Source organism: Myotis yumanensis, unplaced genomic scaffold, assembly GCF_028538775.1.
Source record: "Myotis yumanensis isolate MYYU_CA2020_CCGP unplaced genomic scaffold, mMyoYum1.0.hap1 SCAF_10, whole genome shotgun sequence".
In the NCBI taxonomy this organism is placed as follows: Eukaryota; Metazoa; Chordata; class Mammalia; order Chiroptera; family Vespertilionidae; genus Myotis; species Myotis yumanensis.
This window is the reverse complement of record NW_027223761.1, coordinates 18,987,750-19,013,669: the sequence shown is the minus strand read 5'-3', so window position 1 is coordinate 19,013,669 and position 25,920 is coordinate 18,987,750. Positions and strand designations below refer to the sequence as shown.

The 25,920-nt window shown below is 57.6% G+C and overlaps 1 protein-coding gene across 3 annotated transcripts; it reads left to right on the top strand.

The window, feature by feature from the left end:
- The first annotated feature begins 779 nt into the window (after positions 1-779).
- On the top strand, positions 780-24,104 carry TNKS1BP1 (tankyrase 1 binding protein 1). 3 transcript variants are annotated; one of them, XM_070428025.1, is made up of 12 exons: positions 780-864; positions 3,819-3,927; positions 4,969-5,602; positions 7,064-7,133; positions 9,519-10,925; positions 12,886-15,035; positions 21,007-21,382; positions 21,642-21,792; positions 21,895-22,031; positions 22,711-22,868; positions 23,105-23,177; positions 23,658-24,104. In XM_070428025.1, exons 2-11 carry the CDS (start codon positions 3,834-3,836, stop codon positions 23,163-23,165), a joined length of 5,238 nt encoding a protein of 1,745 aa, XP_070284126.1. In that variant the 5' UTR covers positions 780-864; positions 3,819-3,833; the 3' UTR covers positions 23,166-23,177; positions 23,658-24,104. The 3 variants fall into 3 exon arrangements, with proteins under 3 accessions (XP_070284126.1, XP_070284124.1, XP_070284125.1); XM_070428023.1 differs by having other exon boundaries at positions 21,642-21,801; XM_070428024.1 differs by lacking the exon at positions 780-864 and adding an exon at positions 3,414-3,500 and having other exon boundaries at positions 21,642-21,801.
- The last annotated feature ends 1,816 nt before the right edge of the window (positions 24,105-25,920 follow it).

Below are 25,920 nucleotides of genomic sequence, written 5' to 3'. Positions count from 1 at the left end.
GGGGGGGGGGCGGCTGCTGGCTCCATCCTCAATCACCGAGAGGCCAGGGTCTTCCAGGCCTCCGTTAATGGAATCAGGATCGACTGGCCGCTGCCACCGGGAGGAGGGAAACCTGAGTTGGACGGTTGGATGGGCGGGTGGGGGTGGGGTTACGGTCCGATGTGGGTGCAGGAGGGGAGTGGAATGCGGTGGAGCTTGGCAGGAAAAGGGGTGCACCAAATTATGAGGTCAGGAAGAGTTTGTATCTAGGGAGCGGGCATAACAGCAGGTGAGTGAGGAGGATCGGTGAGGAATACAGAGCTACAGTCTTCCTCACGGCGGCTCTCAATCTGAACTGGCACACGTGGGATGGCCACGTGGCATCGGCTCCCAGGTGTCGCCACAGGAAGTCTCCCGCGGCCCGCGGTTCCCTTCTTTCCCGCCGTGACTCTATGGTGCCGCAATCAGTTCGGGCCGCGGGGCCTGAGGATTGCGCCGTCGCCTTAGGTTTCCTCTCTAGGCCGTCGTCTCGGTGGCCATTTTGCCCCAACGCTGTTAGCGGCTGAATTGCGTCAGTTTCACCGGGTCGGATCCTGGGGCGGGTCCCTCATTTGCGAGCCTCATGAATAATTGAGCGCCTGGGCCGCGCCTGTTTGCATACGGTCAGGCGAGCTCGGCACGGGCTTTCCACTCCGGGTTTCCATTGGCTCATGGATATTCATGAGGCGCTCGGGGGCGTGGTCCTGGGCGGGGCCGGGGGCGGGGCCCCGCGGCGGCTCGTTCTGGCTGGGTTGGCGGTGACGGCGGCTGCAGCGGCGGCGGTGGCGGAGAGTGGCGTCGGGGCGCCGAGCCCGAGCCGAGCGGAGCCGGATCCCGGGGGAGCGCGTGAGTGCGCGGGGGCAGGCGGGAGGGCGAAGGAGGGGGCGGGGTCCCGGCTTGGGGGCGGGGGAGAGGCATGGAAGGAGTGGGCGCTTTCCAGCCAGGATCTTAGGTTGAGGTGGAGCTGGGGGGGGCCGTGAGCAGGAAAGTTTGCAGGGGCCCGGGGCGCGGAGGAAGCGAAGGGCACGTGAGAGCGGGCCCGTGTGCGCGGGGGCGGGGGTGCACGGCCTGCAGCTCGTGCTGGCTGAGCCAGAAGAAAGGGGGGAAGGGGCGAGGACTCGAGGCGGGGCCGGGGGGGTGGGCGGAGCTGTGAGAGGGACCCTCCCTCCCCCTGCTCCCAGACCCGCGCCAGCCCCCTCCCCCGGACCCCTCGGCACGCCCCCAGCCCCCCAGTCCGCCCCCACCCAGTCTGTGCCCTCGGTCCCTCGTCTTTTCGCCGGCTGCTTCGCATCCTGCGCACTGGTCTTCCGCTTCTGCTGCCGCCGCCCCCGCCCCCGCCCCCTCCGCCCCCCTCCTCTCCTCCTCCTCTCCTCCTCCTCCTCGGCTGCTGCCGTCCCCTCTGTCCCCAGCTTTCCCACTGGGCCTCTCCAGACGGCCCCTCACCCTGGCTGTTCCGTCTTCCGTTGGCCCTCCCTCCTCCAGCAGTTCATGTGCCATCCCTGCCGACCTTTCTGGGTCCGGGTCCGGGCAGAGATACTAGGGTCCAGAGGAGCGACCCCTCTTGCGCCCAAGTCCCTTTGGGCCCCTGCCCCGACTGGAACTGCCCGACCTCTCCCCAGCCCTTGCAGCCCCCCGATTCCTGGGGTGGGGAGTGCTCAGAGCCTGCCGTGATTCTGCAGCCAGGGCTTTGGCACCTGGGTTTCCTGACGGGGGCCTGTGAGCTGCGGTGGGGTCCCCTCGGCTGGGGAAGCCGAGCCCCGCTTCATTGCTGCGCCCTCATACTGCAGAGTGTCCCTCAGGCCCCCAGGTGAAAGCGTGTTTCGGTGCTGGGCCAGTGTGTCTCCATTTCTAATCACCCACACCATGTTCCATGTAATAATGTTCAAGGACAAGGAAACAATCTGTGTTTTAATTTTGTTTTCCCTATCATGGGCCCCTCCCCCATGCACACTTGGCCTGGCTCTGCACAGTTATTCACCCACCCATAGTGAGCAGTGCGCTGTGCAAGTTGGCTGACCAAGGGAATGGGCAGTCTTGGGTTTCTCTCTACCCTCTTCCCTCTGCTCCCTCCCATCTTTGAAACAAGCTGGGGCAGGGTCAAAGGTGAGAGGTGGGTGGGTTTTGCAAATGTTGGGCATCAGAGACCCTTCTTTGGATTCGGCGCTGTCTTCCCAGACTAGGAGTGGGTGACTCTGAGGAAGGCTGTGCCCATTGCCGTTTGGAGGGGGTTAGATTTTCATGTCAGGGGCTTTGTGCGTACCACGTGTTAGGAAACATCCCCCTTCCTTTGGAACTAGAGGGAGGAGCACTCTGTCCCCCAGGCTGGAGAGCCTGGGGTGGGGGTGGGGGTGTTGTGGGTGGGATGGTGCTTCAGGAGCCAGGATGAGAACTGAGGAGGTGGTGGAGTGTCTGAAGAGCAGGTGACAGTACTGGGCCCTGTGGGAGTGAGGAATGGTCTGGGGAGAGGGGGAGGTGGTTACCAAGGATGTTAGCTCATTGGTGACACTGAATGGAACTGTATTCATAATGGCCAACATTTATTGGGCACGTATTATGTGCTAGGCATTATGCTAAGCAGTTTGCATGCATCTCCCCCCCCCCCCCCCCCCCCACTAAGTCTCCCAACAGTCACACTAACTCCACTTTTCACCGGGGAAACCGAGGCTTAGAGCAGTAAGCACTGTGGCTGAGGGCACACAGCTAGAAAGGGGTAGACCCACCCAGCATTGAATCAGACCCCAATCTCCCTCCTGGTTCAGACTTAGAGGAGGGACACCCAGTGACTTCTATAGGGCTGTGCCACTGGGTTTAAAATTTTCTTCTGCCCCTCAAAACCCCTCAGGCCAATCCTAGGCCAGCGAGGGCCACCCAAGTATCAGCAGTGCTTAGGCTGTGGCTGTCCTACCCTGACTGTCCTAGAAGGGGAAACCCCAGGAGTCTTCCCCCCCCCTCCCCCAGGCACCCCACCACCGGATGTTCTCAAGCCCTGTCCCATTCTCCCAGCCCAGCCTGGGCCGGCTCCTCCTTCCTCTTGGCACGGCTCTGGAAATCCAGTGGGAGGCCATTGCTATGGCAACAGGACTAGGCCCTGGCTTTTACCTCATCAAATTCCGTGCCGAAGCCAAAGCAATTGAGAAATTAAAGAAAAAAATGTATTCCAGATGTTTACTTCTTATTCCTTATTTTTCCGTGTTTGGATGAGACAGCTCTGAGGGAGGCGGGATTGGGGCAGGGATGTGGATGGAGGAGGAGGAAGGGGGGAGAGGGAACCACTCCCAGCTGCAGGAGGGAGGGAGGGAAGGAGGGTGAGCGGGAAAGGGAAGGCAGGCCGTGGGGTGGAGCCCCAGGTCGGGGAGGAGCGGGTTTTTCCCGTCTCCCCTGAAGTGATTCACGAAGAGGCTTCAGACTCTGGGGCCTTCTTGCTCTGCCCCTGAGTAGATACCTCGAGCGGGCTGCTGCACCCAAGGGGGGCCCTGGGGACAGTAAGTGGGGTATCTCGGAGAGCTCAGCAGGGCTGGGAAGAGTAGGTAGCTCCCTGAAGCTCCAGGACTTTGTGGTTAGGAGACCAGAGTTAGAGAGTGATCTGGGAAGAGTTGAGGATAGACTGCTGGGGACCTCCCTTGACCTCCCACCGGCTCTGAAGTTCCCTCTTCCTGTCCCACACTCTGCCTCTGCTAGAAGTAGCAGGCTTCCCTTGGCCAAGCCTACTGCCAACGCCCAACCCTCTCGCCTTCTCCCTCTTATTTCCCAGGTCTTTGGCTGCCCCTATTCACACCCTCCGCTTCTCAATTCTCATGCAGGTTCTGCCGGATGTGATGAAAGTGTCTGTTCTCAGGGAAGGCACAGCCATGGCTTCCCCACCACCCCGGGAGATGGAGGAGGAGCTGGTATCTGCTGGCTCTGAGCCAGGTAGGTGCCTGTGGGTGCAGGGTGGAGCCGGGTGGCCGGGAGGGCAGTGAGAGGGGTGGAGGCTGAGCCCGCATTCTGTCTTGGAAGGGGTGGGGGAGTGATGATTCTGTTGAGGTGGGAGGGAGGAGTGCAGGATGAGTTTGAAAGGTTCTCAGTTCCTGGTAAGACCCTTTAGAACAGTTAGAGGTCTTAGATCTACAGCAGATAAGAACAAGCTAACCTTCCAAATGATGTGGGTAATGCGAGTGTTTTTCGAGGAGGAGGCGGGGGCCTAGATGAGAAATGACGTGTACCTATAGGGATTTGAACCCAGGCCTCCTGGCTCCTGTCTATAGACTCCTTTCTTAGGCTAAGCCGAATGAGTGGATGATAGAGGTTTCTGTTAGGAGGGCTGTGGCAATGAGTAATCCCAAGGTTTTTTATTTGGCTTTGGAATGCCTTATATAGAAGGTAGGTTCCTAATCTTGTTTTCTTTTCCTGCGGCAGATTTACTTCTGGGTGGGTTAGGTCAATAATAAGTTTGCATTCCTCATCACACACCTGGGGAGGTGGCCTGGGTGTGTCCTGGGGAGGGGCAGCCAGGAGGCAGAGTAGGGAGGCTCAGCTGGGATAAAAGGTTTGCTGTGGATGGTAGGAGGGTAGAGTGTCATGTAAGAGGATAGGACTAGATTGGAGAAATGTTGGGCTGAGGGCTCGATTATGGGTAGGTAGCATTTGTTTATTGGCTCCTTTGCTCATTCATTCATTCATTCATTCAATAAGAACGTGTTAGATGAAGAGTAGGGTACAGGGACAAATAAGGTGTCAGCTGGACCCTTAGCTTTAGCTTACAGGAAGGATTGAATAAACATTTTGAGAATTTGGAGACAGAAGGTGTGTCTGGGATAGGTATGGTAAACCAAGGAAGGCTTCATGGAAGAGGTGACATTTGGCTTGTGCCTTGAAGGTTGTCAACATTTTGAGTTAATAGGGTGCGAGATGAAGAAGTCTACATCCTGGTTCTTCTGACAGCCTCCCCAACCAACCCTTTCCTTTTGGTAGGTGACCCTCGGGCCAAACCTCCTGTCAAGCCCAAACCCCGGGCCCTGCCTGCCAAGCCAGCCCTGCCTGCCAAGCCCAGCCTGCTGGTGTCTGTTGGGCCTCGGCCACCCCGGGGTCCTCTGGCTGAGCTGCCTTCTGCCCGGAAGATGAACATGCTGGCAGGACCCCAGCCCTACGGTGGCAGCAGGCGTCCCCTTCCCTTTGCACCAAGACCGCCGGCCGAGACGTCTACTGGAGGAGAAGTCACCCAAGAGGCTGGGAAAGAGGAGGCTGGCAAAGAAGAGATGCCTCCGTTGACACCCCCGGCTCGATGTGCTGCCCCAGGGGGTGTGCGGAAGGCCCCCGCCCCCTTCCGTCCAGCCTCTGAGCGCTTTGCAGCCACCACAGTGGAAGAGATTCTGGCCAAGATGGAGCAGCCGCGGAAGGAGGTCCCCACCAGCTCTGACCGCCTCTGGGGCTCCCGCCTCACCTTTAACCACGATGGTAGCTCAAAATACGGCCCCAGGACCTATGGTGTGGCTACTGGTCCTGTGGATGAGGATGGTGGGACCCTCTCCAGGGAATGGTCCCAGGAGGGGCCTGCGAAGTCTCCCACAGAGTGCCCTGAAGAGCACAGCCAGACCCCCGAGGAGAGGTGAGGGGCGGGAGGCTGTTGCGTTCTGGAGGATGAAGTAGGGGGCCCCATCTGGGACTGTGACCTTCACTGTTAGGTCCGTTGTGTGCTGTCAGTGCAGGCAGGCCCCGGTCTAGGTTAGAAAGCTTTCGCCAGCAGACGGTGTTATGACTAGATTCTCCTTACAGTTATAATTTTCTTTAGAGTTGATGGGCATTTATGGAGAGTTCAGATGTACAGTATGGAAGTTTCTTTTTAATGCCAAGAGCTGAACTTTGCCTCATTTAATCCACAGCCATTGTGTTTAGTGAAGGGAATATTAATGTTAGAGATGAGGCAACTGAGATTCAAAAGTGACTTCCCATGGTTCCTCAGCAACTAAGACAGAGCTGAGGTTTGAATTCATGTCTATTTCCAAAGCACACGTGCTCTTGGCTGCTGGCTCCTCCCGTGTACGGAGCGGTGTACCAGGAGGTGCTGGTGTCTGATGAGAAGGGCACGGTCTGCCTGCAGGAGTCTGATGGGAGAGATAAGATGTGAACACACCTTGATACCAGGCCAGCTGGTGTCACTGAGCAGAGATTACGGCCGGGCTGGAGACTGTTGCATGTAATACCCTTCTCCAGAGTTCTGCCAGTGCAGAGAAGGCTGGCCAGGAGGTGCCTCTTGGGGTGGTGGGCGCAGGGGCTTGGAGGAAGAGGCCGAGGGATCTCAAGTGCCATCCCCAGGACAGGGAGCACCTGCTTGAGGCACTGTTGGCCCCCTGGGCCCTTGGTGGCTCTGCGGGGCCCAGAGACTCCCCTCCCCTTCCTGCTGCTGTGAAGGGCAGGGCTGCTGTGGTTGGGGCTGAGCCTAAAGCTGAAGACCTCTGCCCTACCCTGCCCTTCAGCCCAGCCCTTTTCTCACCTGAAAGTACCTGGAGGGTAGGGCTCTGGATTAACCCTTCTCTGTCCCAGGCCAGGGCTCCCAGGCTGGGTTCAGCCCTCTATCCTCCCCTCCCTGGCTCCAAGCAGAGATTCAGAGGAACAACTTCAACCTTGGAAAATCACTCTGCCCCCCTCCCTCCCCCTGTGCTCGCTCCTTCTAGAAGTATTGGCAGGGCAGCCAGGCCAGCTGTACTCTCCCTGGCCGGAGGAGAACATTAACCCCTTAGGAGCTGGGGGAAGGAGGGTGATCTTTTAGGGAATCACTGGGGAGTGTGGGCTTCCAGGATGGTTTTTCTAAAGGGACTAGGGGAGTTTAACCCTGGGTATAGAGGTAGGGAATAGGCACTATCCCCTGGGCCATTTTCACCATAGAAACTGGATAGCTTCTCTGTCCCCTGTGGTCCCAGGCAGGGTTCAGGAGGAAATGCCTGGGGCGGTTAACTTTGGGTGCTGCTAAAGTCACTTAGGCAGACTCTTAACATAGCTCTGTCCCCTTTTTCATCTGTCACGGGCTTCTTAATACTGTGCCTACATTTCCTGTCTTTCTCCCTCCCAGGAACCCCCCTTTGGACCGGGCCTTCAATGGGGACCTGGCTCAGCCGGCCAGCTCTGAGCCACCTACCGACGTGAGTTACCCTCCGTTATGACTTGGACTCATAGTAATTTTAAGCTGGAAGGGTCACCTGAGGTCATCTGCTCTATCTCTTTCTGGTTCCGATGGGGCACTGAGGGTCATGGAGGAGCTGATTTGCCCAGGGGCTGGCCCCGGGACTCAGGTTTCTTGACTCCCAGGCCAGTGCTCTTGATCCAGTGTGGTTCAGGCCATGAGGCTGCTCGTTATAAGAATAATTATACATCGTAACTGCTGTCAGTCACGCACCTACTGTGTGCTGGGCATGTGCCAGAAAGGTTGACTGGCTTAATCCTTGTGATCACTGCAGCTAGTGGGCCCTGTTAGTCACACATGAGAGGCTCACCGAGGATAAGTAACTTACCCAGGGGCTGAGGCAGGCTCTAGTGCTCTCCTGGAAGGACTCAGTACCTTCCTGGCAAGGAAGCCAGGCTGTCCGGGTCGCAGGGAGAGGGGAGCAGCGGGTGGCAGTGAGGATTGAGAGGTGATGACTGATCGCCTGGAACCTCGCAGGCCACTGGGAGGACCTTGGCCTGAGGGAGGGGTTTGGAGGAGAGTTGTAAAGAGTCACCGTGCCCTCTTGGTTGCAGGGAGCTAAGAGCAGCAGCAGGGGCCAACTGGGGGCTGTTTGAGTAATCCAGGGGTGAGGTGATGGACCCTGGAGGTAGCCTGTGGTGAGATGGTGAGAAGTGGTCACTCTGGGTGGAATTTGAAAGTCAGTTTGGGCACAGGGTTTGCAGATAGATTGACGGCAGATAGAGAGAGCGTGCACACAGAGTCAAGGATGGCGCCAGGGCTTTTGGCCTTAGCAACCGGAAGGACCAGGTTGCCATTTAGTGAGAGGGGACTTGAAGGGTGAAGCAGGATGGGAGGAGATGGGAGGAGTTTGCTTCTGGATTAGTTGAGTTTGAGATGTCTTTTCGACATCCACGTGGACATGTCGAGTGGGCAGTGGGCTATTTGAGTCTGGAGCTCCAGGGGAGTGGGTGAGCCTCTGGAGGGAAGAGGACTGAGGCCCAGCCCAGCCAAGCCCAGCCCAGCTGAGGAGAGGACGGAGGAGAGAATGGAGCAGCTGCCAGGTGGGAGGAAAGCTGGCGAGGGTGGAGTCATGGAGGCTGTAGGAAGCCAGCTTCCATGATGGGAGGAGGAAGGTGGGAGAAGGGAGGCGGGAGGAGGGTGGAGGGAGGGGAGAGAAGGGTGGGTCAGCTGGCAGATGCTGCCCGCAGGTCAAAGAAGGTGCACTGAGAATGGGACTTAGCTACAAGGAAACATCGTGACCTTGACCAGAGCAGTTAGGTGGCAAGGTGCAGGAAGCAGCCTGTTTGGGGCTACAGTAAACGTAGACAAAGTGTTCAAGAAAGTGAGCGGTAGCTAGAGAGAGAGGTGAGAGCAAGAGTGCTTTTCTTCTTTTTAGGGTGAAAGAAGTCAGAGCAGTTTGTGCTGATGGAAATGATCCAGGAGCGGAGGAAAAAAAATCTGTGACGCAGGGGAGAGGGGAGGGGTTGGCCTTAGCCCTGAGCAAGGACAGTTCACTATCTGGGATCCCGTCAGGTATCAGGGTGTGGGCGTGCCATGCCGTGGCCTCTGTATTCTCCGGGAAGCTAGGTCGGCAGCTGAGAGAGGATGGGAGATGTCTGAAGTTTGAAAGCATTGCCCCATCATCCCACAGCTTCCACTCTATAAGTCCTGTCCTGAGGCCACGTGCACGAGTCTTACTTACTCCTCTCCTAAGTCTGTGAGGGGGACATTGTTGCCGCCAGCCCTAATGGACAGAAGGGGAGGCTGAGGCTCAGAGAAGTCAAGTGACCACCATATGGAAGGGCCTGCAGCTTACCAGAGGCAGTGCGGGTGACTCCGTGCCTGAAGCCCGAGGCCTGCCTGCTTCCGTTGGCAGCGCTGGGACCTGGGGGTGCACTGAGCAGGGTGGGCAGCTCCACATCCCCTGAGCTGCTCCTGGGAGCTGCCCTGGGCTTGGAGTCCTGCTCTGAAGCAGAACCCCCATATGCCCGGATGGTCAGATTTCCAAATTTCCTTTTCCCTTTATAAAGCCAGTGTTCTTGACCATGAACCCTTAGGAGATCCTTCGACGAGCGTTGGGATAGGTGGGTGGGAGTGTGTGAACCACCTGAAGTGGTGGGGTCATACTGTGTGAGTAGGGCTGTGTGTGTTTTCTGGGGAGAGGGACTCAAGGAGGGGGATGAGAACCTTAGGAAGTCCTAATACTTGGGGCCTTTCCCAACTGTCCTAAGAGGCCCCCAGTTTTCTCCTGTCTGTGGAGTAAGAGGTGAAAAAGCAGCTGACCCGTGGCCTATATGGGGTTGGCAGGGGTCTCCTCCACCTACCTGAAGGTGCGTGATGGCTCTCAACCTTTCTCTTGCAGGTTTCCAAGCCCTGGGTCCCCTCAAGTCCAGGCTCCACCTCAGAGAATGGAGGGTTCACCAGCCCAGGCCTCCCTGCTGAAGTCTCAGGCCCAGCCCCTGGGTCTCCCCAACTTCACTCACCCCTCCAGCGCTCTCCCCGCCACTCTCATCCTCCAGAGGTCCAGAGCCCCGCAGCCGGGCCTTCTCCCTGCCTCCCTGCGACCCCAGCATCCCCAGTCGTGGTCCTGCCAGATGAGGGCGCCTGCCATGCCCCTAGCCCAGGGCTCCCTGCTTTGGGAGCCCCAGATGCCCCCAGACCCAGGAGCCCTCCCGTGGAAAAGGTCTCAGAGCAGCTTCCAGCCACCTCACCCCGGCCCCCGATGGAGGGGGGTGAGTTGCTTGATCCTGATCGGACGTTCCCATCTGGTGAGGAGGTGGCCAGGGGTGACGCAGAGCTCCGCCCCACCGGCCTGGGTCAGCGCCGATTTTCTGAAGGTGTGCTCCGGCTGCCTGACCAAGAACAGAAGCTGGGGGGCTCACTGGCTGACCTGCTCCAAACCCAAGGGGGCCAGTCAGCCCTGGAGCGTCCCTTTGGGTGTGGGACAGAGTCCAACTGGAGCTTGTCACAGTCCTTTGAATGGACCTTCCCCACTCGGCCTTCGGGACTAGGGGTGTGGCGGCTGGACTCCCCGCCTCCCTCCCCCATCACTGAAGCCAGTGAGGCCGCAGAGGCTGAGGCTGCAGCTGCAGAGGCTGCGGCTGTGGAGGCTGAGGCTGTGGCTGCGGAGGCTGGGGCCACTGCGGCTGGTGACTTGGCTGCATCCGGTGGGGAGGGAGCGTTCCAGCCGGGGCGAGGGGTCTGGTCAGCTCCAGAGGGACCAGGAAGGCCTGGTTCTGGGGTGCAGACAGATGATTCGGGCATCTCCCCAAACCAAAAGGGTGATGGGGAGAGTCAGCCTCCATCCCCAGCTGATCCCCTCAAGCCTCTGCCAACAACAGGGGGCCCACCTGAACCGGCCTTGCTACAGGCAGAGGAGAGGTGTGAGGAGCAGGAGCCCCTGGCCGGACAGGAGTCCCCACTCCCTCTGGCCACCAGGGAGGCCGCCCTGCCCGTCCTGGAGCCGGTCCTGGGGCAGCAGCAGCCAGCACCCCCTGACCAGCCCTGTGTCTTCTTTGCTGACACCCCTCGCCCTGGGAAGGCATTGCCTGCTGAGGAGGAGGCTGTGACCCTGGCCCGGGCTGTGACCACCCAACCCAGGACAGAGGCTCAGGACCCCTGTAGGGCGTCCCCCGAGCCTGCAGGTCCTGAAAGCAGCTCCCGCTGGCTGGATGCCCTCCTGGCTTCACCACCCCCCAATGCTGGCAGTGCACGGCGGGGAGCTGGACCTGAGCTGAAGGGCACACAGACCCCAAGTGCCTGCTCTGAGGTGAGGACGGGCACAGGGCGGGCGGGGGCCTCGGGATGGAAGCCAGGGCTTCAATGGGCTTCGCTCTTTCTGAGTGGACTTTGTCTAGAGCTTGGGGTACAGCTATGAGCAAGGCACCTATGGACGTGTCCCTCACAGCTGTGCAGTCTGGCAAAGCTGTTGGCAGGGGCTAGGGACGGTGCTTAGAGTTCAGAGTGTGTACCAGTTCCAGCATCCACTAGCTGAGTGGCTTTGGGAATGTGCCCTGACCTCCGAATGTCAGAGTCCTTTCATCATAACATTAGGGTTGTGCTGCAGGTGAAGTGAGATGTGGAACACGCTCTGAGCTTGGCACATACTGAGCGTTCAAACCTTTATTAGGACTAGTATTGTGAAAGGCAACGGAGTGTGGCCACTTAGAGCGTGGGTGCTGGAACCTGATGGCCTGGGTTCATCTCCTGGCTCTGTTATTTGCCCAGGTGTGACCTTGAGCAAGTTACTGTCCTGCCTGTGCCTCAGTTTGTGCAGCTGTAAAATGGGAATAACAGTCATGAACTCTACCTAATAGGGTCATTGCAAAGACTAAAGGAGCTATGATACCTATAAAGTACTGACAGTGGCACCTGGCTCATCATGAGTACTTAGTACATCATGAGTTTGTTTCTCTCCTTTTGATTCCCAGGGACTCCTCAGCTGGGCTCAGAGTTATTGCCATTGAGCTCAAGACCTGCCTTGTAGACAGGCAGCCGAGGTCCAGAGCCGGCGAGCCTTGTGCAAGATTACCCAGCGAGTTGATGGCTGGGCTTGGGCCCAGTGCCCTTTCTCCTTCCACATTTCCTGTCATTTTAAGGGCTGGAGTCCAGGTGGCTTTTGAAATGTATTTTTCTAGCCCAGCCTGGGCTGGCAGGGGCGGGAGTGAAAGGGAGGAGGAGCCAGGGGCCTTTTGAGGGAGCTGGTGGCAGAGGAGGAGCAGGAAGGAGTTAAGACCCAGCTCGTTCCTGCAGTAGGTGTGTCTGTCCGGGGATGTGGGTGACTCAACTGGCTTCTGGGCGGGGCCACCAGAGCTGCAGCTGCTCTAGAGGGAGTAGGGCCAGGGTGAGCCCAGAGCCAGAGCCGCCTGCCGCCCGACAGGTCCGGGCGAAGGGGAGTGCCCAGCCCTGCCTACCCAGCTGCCTGGGGTGGGTGCTGAGGGCAGGGGCCATGGCCCGGCTTGGGGATGGGGAGCACACCATGTCTGTCTTGGAGAGGCTGTTGGCCAACGCTGCCTTGCGGGATGAGGCCGGCCGGCTGCACAGCCCTGAGGCCAGGGCTCACCCGCCCTCAGGAGTGAGTCAGGGAGTTCGGGTGTGGAGCCCTGGCTGGGAGTTTTGCCTGGTCAGGCTGTCCCTCCTGTCTCCCCCGGGGTTGGGGTGAGGGAGGGCTGGGAGGTCTTCCTGGGGAGGCCGGGAGTGGGTGCTTTCCTGAGGGCAGGAGGGCTGGGAACTCATAGGACTAGATGGGCTGGGGTGGCGGTGGAATCTCGCCGTGGAAAGGAGGTTGTGAAGGTGCTTTGAGTCTTGTCCTTTCATAAAGAAAGTGTGCCCCACACCCTGTGAAGACCCACCACGCCTGGCTGCCTATCTCCTGGCTGTTGGCCAAGTGTTGCCCAAGGGCTGTAAACATGACCCGGGGTCATCGATTGAGTACCCATTGCTGAGTGCTCTTTGCGAGCCTGTGCTATGCAGAGTACTTGGCTTAAATGATCTTGTTTAATCCTCCCTAACCACCCATGCAGTAGGAGTTATCCCTGTTTAAGGATGAGGACCATGAGGCCCAGAGTGGTTAAGTGATTTGCTCAAGGTCACACAACTGGGATACAAACCCAGGCTTTTTGTTGCCAAAGTGTGGCGCTCGCTCGCTCGCTTGGGCACCAGACAGTGCTGACTCCCATTCTGGATCGACTCTCAGTATTGTTTCTTTCTTTCTCTTTTCTGATTCCCAGGGACTCCTCGGCTGGGCCCAGAAAGATCTGCAGAGTGAATTTGGGATTGCAGCAGATACACAGTCCAGCCGTTTTAGCCCTTCCGGCTGGTCCCAAGACACGTCTCAGGACTATGGCCTTAGGGGTGTGAGCCCTAGAGGGGACCCAGGCCTTGGAGAGAGGAACTGGTCCAGCAAGAGTGGGCAAGGAGCAGGGGAAGGGAGCGCCAGGGAGTGGGCCAGCAGGTGTGGCATCGTTGGCCATGAGGAGGTGGAGGTCCAGGAGGAGGTGGAGGTCGAGGTCGGCAGCCCGCATGGGAGCGGGGGGCTCCCAGCCCAGGACCGGGTGATTGGAAAGCCAGCCCCGCTTGGCACTCAGCAGAGCCAGGAGCCGGATGTTCAGGACTGGGAGTTTAGAAAGAGGGATTCCCAGGGCACTTACTCCAGCCGGGATGTGGAACTCCAGGACCAGGAATTCGGGAAGAGGGATGTGCTGGGTTCTTACAGCAGTCAGGACGCGAGCCTTCAGGGCTGGGAGTTTGGGAAGAGAGATTCTTTGGGGGCCTATGCCAGCCAGGAAGTGGAGGAAGTGAGGAAGAAGGACCACCTGGGCAAGTACAGCAGCCAGGATGCCGACGAGCAGGACCAGGAGTTTGGGAAGAGAGATTCGTCGCTTGGCATCTTTGGCAGCCAGGGTGCTGAGCAGCCGGACCTGGATTTCGGGAAGAGTGCCTGGATGAGGGACTACAGCAGCCGTGGCAGCGCCACGGCCCTCAGCCCCCAGGACCGAGGCTTCGGGCTGAGAGCCCGGAGCACCGCCTTCAGTCCCGAGGAAGCCCAACAGCAGGATGAGGAGTTTGAGAAGACTCTGAGTGGAGGAGATGGCCTGGGCGAGGCCAGCGGGGACCCAGGCCAGCCAGAAGAGAGAGAGTTGGGCTTGTTCAGCCCCAGCAGCCCCCAGAACCAGGACAGAGCACGGGGACCGAGAGCCCAGAGCAGCTGGCAGGACAGCGGTGCCAGCCAGGAGGTTGAAGGGCTGCACAGAAGACAGCAGGCAGGGGACCAGAGCCCAGGCGATGCCGACCCGGAAGACAGGGAAGTGGGGCAGCGAGGCTGGGCTGGTGACTTCAGCCTCGGTGTGGTCTCCCAGCCAGAGGCGGCCTTCAGCCCAGGGCAGCGAGACTGGAGTGGTGACTTCTGCATGGAGGCTACCAAGGGGAGCCATCATTTTGGGATCATTGGCCATGACCGAGTGGGCGGTGCTGGCCCGAGTCCTTCTGGCAAGATCGGAGGTGGCCACTTTGTGTCTCCTGAGAAGACCTCGACTGGGCCCGTGGACTGGACTGACCAGCTGGGCCTCAGGAACTTGGAAGTGTCCAGTTGTGTGGGTTCTGGCATCTCGAGTGAGGCCAGGGAGGATGCTGTGGGACAGACCGGCTGGTCGGATAACCTGCGGTTGAGAGATGTGGACCTGGCTAGCCGTTTGGAGGCTGGGGGTTCTGAGGAGCCCAGGGAGATGGGAGTTGGGGAGAAGGACTGGACTTCTGATGTCGGGGTGAGGGGCAGAGATTTGGCTGGGGTGGGGGAGGCAGAAGGCCACAGCCAGGCCAGAGAGAGTGGCGTGGGGCAGACCAACTGGTCAGGTGTGGAGGCCGGAGACTTCCTTAAATCAAGGGAGCGTGGAGTGGGACAGGCAAGCTGGACACCGGACCTGGGGCTCAGGAACATGGCCGTGGGGCCAGATAGCAGCTCCAGGGAGCATGGGGTGGGCCAGGTGGACTGGGGTGACAGTCTGGGCCTGAGGAATTTGGAGGTGCCATGTGACCTAGAGACTGGCGGTTCTCGGGAGCCGCGAGGATGCGGAGTGGGGCAGATGGACTGGACCCAGGACCTGGGGCTCCGGAATGTGGAGCTCTCTGGGACTCCGAGTGAAGCCAGGGAGCATGGGGTGGGAGAAGTTAGCCAGTGCCAAGAGCTCGGCCTCAGGGACACTGGCATCTTGTGCCCTGGCCAGGAGGCCAGAGACCCAGACCCCATGGAGGCCAGGGAGCTGGGGGTTGGCGAGACGAGTGGACCAGAGACCCAGGGCGAAGATGACTCCTCGCTTTCCTTGGAGACCTGCCCTGAAGACCCCGGAATGGAGATGGGAGAAGCCCCCGGCTTCGGAGCCAGGTAAGGGGACACCATCCCGGTGTGCGAGGGGACGTGTGCCGGATGCCTGAAAAATTGCAACCTGTCTGAATGGTGACTGTGATGTTGGAGGTGATACTACTCGTGCAGCCCACGCTTTAAGCTTCCTTGGTGACGTCATAGTGTGACTGCTGGAGGAAATGGTACGCGCCCACCTCTGGAGACTCCCACTGAGCACAGTGGCTCTTCCCCAGGCCTCTCAGCTCTAGTCACAGGTGCTCCTGGGCCAGGACCACAGTTCTTTCGTGGGCATAGGAAGGACTCTGTCTTCTTGGTCTTGGCCACTCCAGGTCTGGAGTGGGGTGCACAGTGGCACATTGTCTCTCAGGAGGTTAGGAACGTGGTGCTTCTTGTCTGCCCCGTTTTAAGGCCCAGAAGAAGCAATAATTTAAGAACCCAAAGGGCATTGGGACCTGACTCCTGGCCACATGACCTTGGCCTCCCTGCAGAGTGGCTGAAAAAGAACTTCGTATGCCGAAACCGGTTTGGCTCAGTGGATAGAGCGTCGGCCTGCAGACTCAAGGGTCCTGGGTTCGATTCCGGTCAAGGGCATGTACCTGGGTTTCGGGCACATCCCCAGTGGGAGATGTGTAGGAGGCAGCTGATCGATGTTTCTCTCTCATCGATGTTTCTAACTCTCTCTCTCCCTTCCTCTCTGTAAAAAATCAATAAAATATATTTAAAAAAAAAAAAAAAAAAAAGAACTTCGTCAAGGAACACGTTGGTAGTTTTGTGAGCCAGCCACAGTCTGTCTCAGGAACTTTTATGTTCTAAAGCCAACTGAGGTGATTTCCCATCAGGAAAGAGTGCAAAAAGGCATTGCATCTCTTTTTAATTATCTTCTTGACATTTACAGATGTCCCCCTTCTCTCCCCTCCTTTGCCCATCTCCACCCAGCTCCGCCACCCCTCCCTGGGCTTCACCACTCTGTTGTCTGTGTCCATGGGCTGTGCCTATGTGTTCTTTGGCTACTCTCTTCACCTTCTATCCAGGTCTCCCTATGTTCCCCCACCCCCCACCCCAACACATTGCAGCTCTTTGTTAACATTTCTGTCTACTGAGATTTGGATTCCTTGTCTTGACAGTAGAATGTTTGACCTTTCCCGACCCTGGAGCTTCTCACCAGCCATGTAGGAAGGGAAGGGAGGTGTGGGCTGATGGTATTGGGAGGGGGGCAGGAGGGACTGGGAAGGGTCTAGAGGGAATGGGGGAGGTGTTTGAAGGGTTGGGAAGGCATTAGGGACTGAGGAGAAGGAGGGGGAGAGGAAAGGACAGAGCACAGGCCAGGCTGATGCTCAGGGGGCTGAGGCTATAGAGGGAGTTGGAGGAGCGTGGGGAGGAGGGATGGGGCGAGTGCACGGGACTAGGAGTCCAGGGGCTCCTGGGTCCTGGACATTTTTGAGCCTCTCTCTGACGTAGGACTCGGAGCCTCAGCATTCCTGGTGCTGCGGCATGTGGGCGCCTGTGGCTGCTCTGATTTCTCTTCTGGGGACTCAGGACACTGCAGTCCCCAAGGGCCCTGCTGCACACCTGACCTCATTGATCTTCACAGCTGCAGGTGAAGCAGGAGGGATTAGTACCTCGCCACTTTGCAGGAGAATAGGGGTGTTAAGGTCACAGAGTCAGAGTGTGTCTTTCCTACGTCTCTACGTCAGACTATGAAGCAGTGGGGCCACCACACTCCACCTTTCCCCTCCAGTGGTGGCTCTTAAGGGAAAGAGGGAATATCTTTCCCTTTGGTTAGGATGGAGGGAGAGGCTGGTCTGGTGGGAGCTGGTGAGGGGACTGGGTTGGGGACCAGGAGATTAGTGGCAGAGAAGCAGGGGTCTCCATCACAGGATGTGTGGCTGTTACAAGTTTGGAAAATGCTGGCGACTCTGTGGCCATCCCCGAGACTTAGAGTGAGTGCGTGTGTATTAGCAAGCACCAACCCATTAAAGCCGAAGAGTAAGGAAGCATGTTTACCTTTCTCTAACGCAGTTTTCACCGCAGGAATTTTTAGAACGTGCAATGCCTGACTCTAGGGGCACTGACCTCTTTCCCTTTAGATTGTCAGATAAAAAGTGACAATAGCCAGCACAACAATAGCCGTCCAGTGTGAATGAATCAACATTATACTATTTTGTGTGTGTATGTGTTTTTTTAATTCTCACCCAAGGATATTTTTTCCTTTTTTTTTTTTAGAGAGTAGAAGAGAGGGAGGGAAAGAGAGGAGGGAGATAGAGATAGAGATAGAGAGAAACATCTGTGTGAGAGAGACACATAGATTGCTTGCCTCCCGCATGCACCCCGACTGTCCTGGGGATCAGCCCTGCAACCCAGGAACACACCCTTGACCGGGAATTGAAACTGAAACCCTTTAGCGCTCAGACTGATTCTCTAACCACAGGGCAACACTGGCCAGGGCTATACCTTTTTTTTTTTTTTCCAGATTGGCAAAAAATATATATTTCCGGTGTGCTGCAAAATTTTAGTAATTAGTTTATGTGTCCCATGAGGTGAAAAAGGTTGAAAATCACTGTTCTAACACAATGTTTCCCAAACTTCGCTAGTAGCCAAGGGCCTCTTGAGTTCTGAGCAGCTGGTTTAGAGAAATTCTACGCTCTGGGAAGTTACTCTCTAAAGGAGAAATTGGAGGTTCCCATGGTAATGAGAAGTCCTGGAGGGTAGTTCAGAGTAGTCCTTGGACCCATCTGCCAGGTTCGGGTCTTGATTCTGTTACCATCTCTGTGACCGTGGGTGAGTTCCTTCTCAGCGCCTCTGATTCCTCGGCTGTGAACCGGGAGTGATTTACTCCCAGTGCTCACCGGGTCGTTGGCGTTCACATGGGCGAAGTGGTAGATCTGCCTGGCACGTGGTAAGCACTGGGAAAGTGCCTGCTACCTGTGGTTGTACCTGTTTTGCAGATTTGGATGGATGTGCCCATAAAGTGAGCCATTGGGGACATTTTTTGTCACCATTCCTGTGTGGGACGAAGGTTCCCCCACACCGGTCACTGGCTGGAATGCTGCCTGGCAAACTGTGACATGACAAGACCGGTGTCGGGGTGGGGGTGGGGAGACTGCTCGGCCCCTCCTCTGTGTCTAGGGCCACCTTGTCCTGGGGGGAGTGGTGCTCCTGGGTCCCTCAAGAGCTGGTGCATTGCCCCCTCCCCTCTCTGGCCTCCTGGTATCTGTTCCTCCCCCTGAGCCTGTAGAAATCTGTAGTCTCAGGTGCCCTTTTTGCAGATCTACGTACTGCATACCATTCCTGGGTTTGCACCTGGAGTGCGGGTGGGTCCAGCCCTCAGGAGACTCAGCATCCCGATGGGGCAAAGGGTATAGACCAGTGGCTCTCAACCTTCCTAATGCCACGGCCCTTTAATACAGTTCCTCATGTTGTGGTGACCCCAACCATAAAATTATTTTCGTTGCTACTTCATAACTGTAATTTTGCTACTGTTATGAATTGTCATGTAAATATCTGATATGCAGGATGTGTTTTCATTGTTACAAATTGAACATAATTAAAGCATAGTGATTAATCACAAAAACAATATGTAATTATATATGTGTTTCCCGATGGTCTTAGGTGACCCCTGTGAAAGGGTCGTTCGACCCCCAAAGGGGTCGAGACCCACAGGTTGAGAACCGCTGGTATAGAGGGTATAAGATGAGCCGAGTCCTGAGGCCAGGAACCTGTGTTGAGGATGATGATGCTTATCCTAAAAATGTATCAAATGTTAGCTATGTGCTGGGCACACATTTCTGCCAACAAACCCAGGAAAGTCTAGTACTTCCGTTATCCCCATTTTACAGACGAAGACACAGGCTCAGAGCAGGTCGGTACCACTGCCAAGGCCACAGGCACAGTAGGGGATGGAACCCAAATGTGCCCTGGAGTGGCCGTGCTCAGCACAGCCTGTCTGCATTGCCTGCCAGGAAGGGGTTCAGGTTAGAGGTGCTCTGGGTGCTCAAGAGGGAGGAAGCTTCTCTGGAGATGAGGAGCAGGTCCTTGTGCCAGCCACACGCCTTCTCTGGGGTTTAGACAGGCCGGGGGGATGGTCACACTGCATTCCCCAGCGTCCCCGCCCCCCCCTCCCATGGCCTCCCCCAGGGCTGCGCTCTGCCCGCCTGGTGCGGGGCCAGGTCTCGCTCTGGATGTGGGTCTTCCTTTTTTAAAAATGATTGGTTTTTAGAGAGAGAGAGCAAGGGAGAGGGAGAGAAACAGCAATGTGAGAGCAAAACATCTATTGGCTGCCTTCTGGGGATCGAGCCTGCAACCGAGGCGTATGCCCTGACCGGGACTTGAACTAGCAACCTTTCAGTGCACAGGACGACGCCCAAACAACTGAGCCACACCAGCCAGGGCTGCATGTGGATCTTTCCATTCACCGGTCACTGTTTCACATCCCCTCGGCTCTTCCTTAGCCTGCTCTCTGCCCCGCCCCGGAGAGCTTGGGGCAGGGCCTCTTCAGGCTGGGAGGGGTGCTGTTGCCACCCCCTCCTACCCCAGCCTCCTGATTTGAAGCAGCAGGGTGAGCTGGCTTTGGCCCCCATCCAGGCTGCTGCACTTCTGCTGCGGCCTCCTCCGCCTCCCTCCCCGCCAGACTGCTTCAATTTCCATCTGTCAGCAGCTTGTGGAAGGACAGACTGACACACATCCTTTCCAGCCCTCCCGCTTCGGTCTTGGTACTGAATCACCTGCCTCACTCTCCACCCCTCCAGTCCATGGGGAACTCAAGACCTGGCTCCCACCAGCCTTTGCCATGCCTGTGCATGGTGTGAGTGTGTGCGTGTGCATGGTGTGAATGTGCATGTGCATGGTGTGTGTGCGTGTACATGATGTGTGTGTATGGTGTGAGTGTGTGCGTGTGCATGGTGTGAATGTGCATGTGCATGGTGTGTGTGCGTGTACATGATGTGTGTGTATGGTGTGAGTGTGTGTGTGTGCATGTTGGTGTGGCTCTGCTGGCAGGAGTGACAGACGACGTGCACACCATCCTGCCTGAGGTGTGCTGCGAGTGGGTCGGGGTGTCTGTGTGTGGGGTGGCAGCTGGACAACACACGAGCTCTTGTGTGAGGTGGTGAGAGTGCACGTGTGCTGTGCATATGTGCTTGTGTTGTGTTTTGAGGGAGCAGCAGGCAGAAGACACCTAAGCCACATTGAGATGCAAGCTGCTGCGCTCAGCAAACATTTGCTTAGTTCTGCTCCTGACCAGGCTGGGCCAGGGGCGGGGGGAACAAAGGCAAAAGCGGCCTCATCCTAGCCCTTGCGCTGCTCACAGACTGGCAGTGGGGACAAAGCCTCAGCCTCTGAGGCAGGGGCTGGCCCAGGTGGAGCCCTGGGCTTGCAGGGCCGAGGAAGGGTGGCGGCTTGGGGAGGGGAGCAGGCCAGCCTCGGCGGAGGAATTAAGCTGCAGGGAGAGTGAGTGGAGGGGTCATGGGGGAAGCTTTCCCTGTGGCGGGCGAGGGAACAGTGTGTTCAGATACACAGCAGCCTGCAGGGCCTGGCATGTTCTGTGAGACGGGCACAGGGAGAGGTGACATGGGCAGGGGCACTGAAGAGGCTGTGTGGCTCATCCCCAGGCAGGTTTGTGCCCAAGCAGGTGCCCTGGGAGGGACACTGAGACAGCTTGACCACATGGAAGGCAGTAGTAGCTATAGCTGCTGTTCATTGGCACACGCTGAGTGCCAGGCGGTGGGCTGTGCTTCAGGTTCTCATTTCATTCCCCCGACAACGCTGTCAAGTTGGAAGCTTTTGTAGGTGAAGGGACTGGCCCAGAGTCTCTTAAGTGGAGGACCCAGGATCTGAACCTGCCAGACTGGCCCACTCATCCCTTCTGTGCTGTGTTGTGTGTGGTCTTGACCGTGCCCTTCGGGAAGGAGAGGGGAGACAGAACCTGCGAAGGGGCTTTGCGGGAGGGAGATGTGGCCGCACAGTGACCTTGTTCTCTGGTCTGGCTCCTTTGCAGCCCCAGCAGCGGCTGCCTGGCCCGCTCTCCACCCTCCGCCTCCCAGGGCCTGCTGGAGGAGATGCTGGCCATCAGCAGCTCCAAGGCAGCGGCCCGGAGGGAGTCGGCAGCTTCTGCTTCGGGCCTGAGGACCCTGTTGGAAGAGGAAGAAACCACGGCAGGTGCCGATCGAGGGGAGCCCCTGGAGCCCCGCAGGGACCGTCTGCCCTCCTGGAGGCCCCAGCCTGATGGTGAAGCCAGCCGGACAGAAGAGGTGGACGGCACCTGGAGCCCTGCAGGGGCCGGGCTGGGCGAGCAGGGTCCGATGTACCCCCCTCGGCGACCCTCCCAAGGCCCTTCCCCCAGCTCTCCCAGTCAGGACTTCTCCTTCATTGAGGTCAGTGGAGGCTGAGCCCAGGGCAGTGGATGGGCTACTGGGGGGAGAGGGGGAGCCAGAGCCTGGTCCCTGGGGCTCCTCCAGCTGCTCAGAGCCCTGAGCCGTCTCAATCCAGGAGGCAGAGTGGGTGGGGGGTGAAGGGTGGGGGTGAGTCACACGAACAGGGATCTGCTCACAGCGGCTGCTTTGAAGGGTTCACCTGGGATGGGGCAGGACCACGGGACGGCGATGGCAGTGCTGTTGCCGTTGTCCCAAGCAGGACACCGAGATCCTCGACAGCGCCGTGTACCGAAGCCGTGCCAGCCTGGGGCGCAAGCGTGGGCACCGGGCCCCAGCCATCCGGCCCGGCGGTACCCTGGGGCTGTCAGAGGCGGCAGACTCGGATGCACGCCTGTTCCAGGACTCTACGGGTAGGGCCAGTGAGTTCTTTGATGTCTGTGTCGATGTGGGGGTGAGCCGGAGGGTGGGGGCCTGGGGTTGCTCTCTGCTGAGCCCTCCTTGGGCCCTTGCAGAGCCACGAGCTTCTCGGGTGCCGTCTTCAGACGAGGAGGTGGTGGAGGAGCCTCAGAACCGCAGGACACGGATGTCCTTGGGCACCAAGGGGCTGAAAGTCAACCTCTTCCCTGGCCTGAGCCCCTCAGCCCTGAAGGTACCATTCAGTTACTCAGCAAACACATCCAGCCGCCGGCCCCTTGAACCCAGCCCTCCTTCTCTCCACCATCTGTTCATTCCCCCACCTCTTGCCCATTCCTCCTCTCATTCCGCTCTCCATGGAGGGCCCTGCCTGACCCTGCGCTCGCTGTGTGCTAAGTGTGATGGAAGGAGGAACAAGGCTGTTCCATGTCCCAGAACCTCGTGGGGTAGTGGGGGGACACCGTGTCCATAGTTCTGGTGAATGGAGAAATTTAGGGGTCATAGGAAGGTGCAGATAAGGGCTGGGCCTGTTCAGAGAGGGAAGTTATTTCATAACAGTGGGGTGTTGTGGGGTAGGAGGGTAGATTGGGAAGGCCTCCTGTAGCACTTGCTTTTAGCTTTGGCTTGCATAGGAGTTGCTGGGAGGCCTTGCAGGCAGAGGGAACAGAGAGCAAAAGCTGGACGTCACCACTGGCTTTGTCCAGCTGAGTTCGCCTGAACTCAACATATCTCTTTGGGGGGCTGCCGTGGAAGGCAGAGCTCGGCTCAGGGAAGTTTGTCGTTAAGTGACTTCCCACCCATCTGGGTAAAAGGACTGCAGAGGGGTTTGAGCCTGACTGTGGGGATTGCCTTCCCTTCTCCCAGTGCTCTTGCCTGTCCCGCTGACATCTGTCTGCACTGGACTTGTCTCTTAGGCCAAGCTGCGCCCCCGGAACCGCTCGGCTGAGGAGGGGGAGCTGGTGGACAGCAAGTCGAGCCAGAAGGAGTCTGCGTTCCAGCGCTCCAAGTCCTGCAAGGTCCCAGGGCTGGGGAAGCCCCTCGCCTTACCTCCGAAGCCAGAGAAATCCTCAGGGTGGGTGACCTCTCAGGGCATTGACTGAAACCCCACTTTATGTAGAGGAAAACCGAAGCTCGGGGCGGAGGTCGACGAGCCCCAAATTAACTGTATTAAGTTGGTGGCAGAGTTCCTGTCTGTAGCCAGCCCTGGACTGCCTCTTCTGACTGGGGTGGGGGTTTTCATTCCTGCCTCTCCTCATTCTGTTCAGCTTTCCTCCGGTTGCTTTGTGACCTTTGCCTTCTGCCTTCTAGGTCAGAAGGATCATCGCCCAGTTGGCTACAAGCCCTGAAGCTGAAGAAGAAGAAGGTCTGAGATGTCACTGAGGTGAGGGCAGGTCCCTGGGCTCGGGCCTGGCTGGGGTTAGGGAATGGGGTTCAGCGTGAGCAGGGGATGCCCTGGAGGATGCGGGAGGTTCCCCTTTGCTCTCCATTCTCCTTTCTCTGCCAGGCTGAAAACAGGCAGATGGAACCAAGTTCCAGAGACTTGGGGGGTCCCTTGGCTTCCCCTCAGTTTTGCCCAAAGAACAAAGTGTTGTCATCTGGCCTTTGATGGACAAGGAGGGCTTCTATCCCAGCCTTCCTCCCTGGGCCAAGGATGGCCCTCGGGCCCTGTGGCTGTCCTGATGTGCTCCACGGCCCTTCTGGTCTGGGATCCAAGGGCACTCACCAGGGACCTTCCTTACAACTAGGCTGTGTGGGGAGGACTGTGTGGGGAGAGCCGCAATGGGCAGGGAAGGAAGCTCAAGCATCTCCTCTACCCGCCACGGTCGGCTCCCATGAGCTCTTCTCTTCCCTCCTGGTGCAGGTCCTTCCCATCTGGCAGTCTCAAGCAATGCCCGTTCCTGTGGGGTCCCTGGCGAGGAGATGGCTGGAGCCCCTTCTCCCCCCATGTCCCAGGCTGTAGCCTCTGTCCCCCTCTGCCTCTGTCTGAGGAGCGTCTGGGGAGGCACATTTATGCACTTTGTATCACCTTCCCAACTTCCCTCCACACCTTCCCTCCCGGCCTGGATTCCGTCATTAGTGGTCCAAGGTTCTGGTCCTCCCTCCGTGTACCCACCTCCCTCTCTGCTTCCTCCTCCAGCCTCCCTTGGGTTTTGTTTTGATACCAATTTATAACATTTTTTATAAAAGCCTTTGATTTTGTAATGGATGGAACCCAGCCCCACCCCAGGTCTCCCTCTGCCCTGCCAGGTGCCCCATAGAGACCAATAACATTTTGCCACTGAAACAATAAAGTTTTTTTGGAATTGGTGCTGCCCAGTTGTGGTGTGTGCCCCGTAACCCTATCCAAGGCTGTAGGTGGGAAATGCTGGTTCTAGCCCTGACCCACCAGGAGCTCACTCTGCTATTGAGTGTCACTACCCTTGCACTCCTGGGCTTGGTGTACCTGAGATGGCTGTATTGGTTCTAAAAGGCTGATTGCTGATTCAAACAACCCCAAAATCTCAGTAGCTTAACATACAAAGGTTTATTTTCCATAAATAAACTGCTCAATCCCGGAAGATTGGTGGGGAAGACACTGCCTTAAAGTCATTCCGAGCCCAGACTCCTTCCCTGTTGTGGCTCAGCCAGATATCTGCAGAGGCCTTGGAGTCCTGCACAGCATCCAGTGGAGAGTGCATGCTGTAGGAGACCCACATTCCACTGGCCCCTGCTAATTACAGGGGAGACTGGAAAATGTGGTTTAACTCTGTGGCCAGATAGAGAGAAAGAAAACTGGGTATTGGTGACAATTCACCCTTCTCACCAGTGGGTTGGTTTCTATAAAGGGCTCTTTTAGCCTTTCAGCCCATGCATTCTAGGATGTCTCTTTGATTCTGGCCTTCCCCACCCAAGCGCCTGCCTCTTGGCATCCTACCGTCTCAAAGCCTAACTCTCTGTGATTCTGGGTTCTTACCTTCACTGTGCATCACAGTACTGGGGTGCTTACTAAAATGCGCATTCCTGGGCCCACCACACAATTCCAATGCCGTAGGTGAGCCAGGAACCTGCATTTTGGGAAAACCCCTGAAGTGGAGGGGAAAGAGGCAGGGGGCTTCAAATGGGTGCCTGACTGCATCTCGGTGGGTCTGCCATGCCGCCCTGTGCCAGCCTTCCCAGGGCCCAGCAGAGTTGAGCTGGCAGGAGCTTTGTTCTGTTCTCTCCCACCACCCTCCCCTGTAGGCGTAGCGCTGGCAGGAACTCAAGCCAAACACTTAAGACTCATTAGTGGGGCAAATGGAGCCTGGGCTGGTCCCAGTGCCTGGGCTCTGCTGGGAGGGAGAAGAGACGGGCCCACTTCCAGGGGAGGCAGAGCCAGATCTGGTGAGTGGGTGGGGGTGTCCCACTCTCCTTCTGTCTGAGGAATGGGAGGCAGGGACGGGAGAGCAACACAAAGGCAGGTGGATACCAGCAAACCGGGAAAGTCGTATGATTCTTACCATGCAGCCATTTCCCAGGCTGCCTGGGTTCTTGGGAGTGACCTCAGAGGGGCAGGTGTTGGTTTTTTGAACCTGAATTTGGATTTGGAAATGGGAAAGTCCCTTGGATGCCTGTATTGGGGAATACTGGGGGCAGTCAAGCAAACTAATCAATTTTGGTCAGAGGTGGCTCGGAAAGCTGTCTCTGAAGAGTTAAACGAGCTCAGGAAGAGTGATTAGAATATGTGCACAGGCCACTTGGGAGACATCTCAACTTGTTCATAAAGGACTCAGACCTTTCCTACGTGTTAGAAAGCTGAGGGGTCTCTTCCCAGGGTTTCTGTTGGTAATGCTCAACCCCATTACAATTAGAAATGACTCCACGGTCTCCCCTATTACTTGCTTCTGATGCCCTCACCAAGAGGCCGTGCGGGTATGAGTTGGGTACCAGATAAAGGAGGAAGCCTTGGAAACTGATTGGGGGAGCCCAGGGAGCAGTCCGCCGTTCCCTGCGATCCCAAGCTGGTAGTGGTGTTTGGGGTGGGTTGAGCCTGAGAGCAAACTGGCCCTTGCCCATGGCCCTAGGTATTTGGGTGGTAGTGGTGGGGTGTTGTGGGAAGTCTGACGGTTTGCTGCCCGCCGTTGGCACTTTCTCCAGCATCCTGTTCC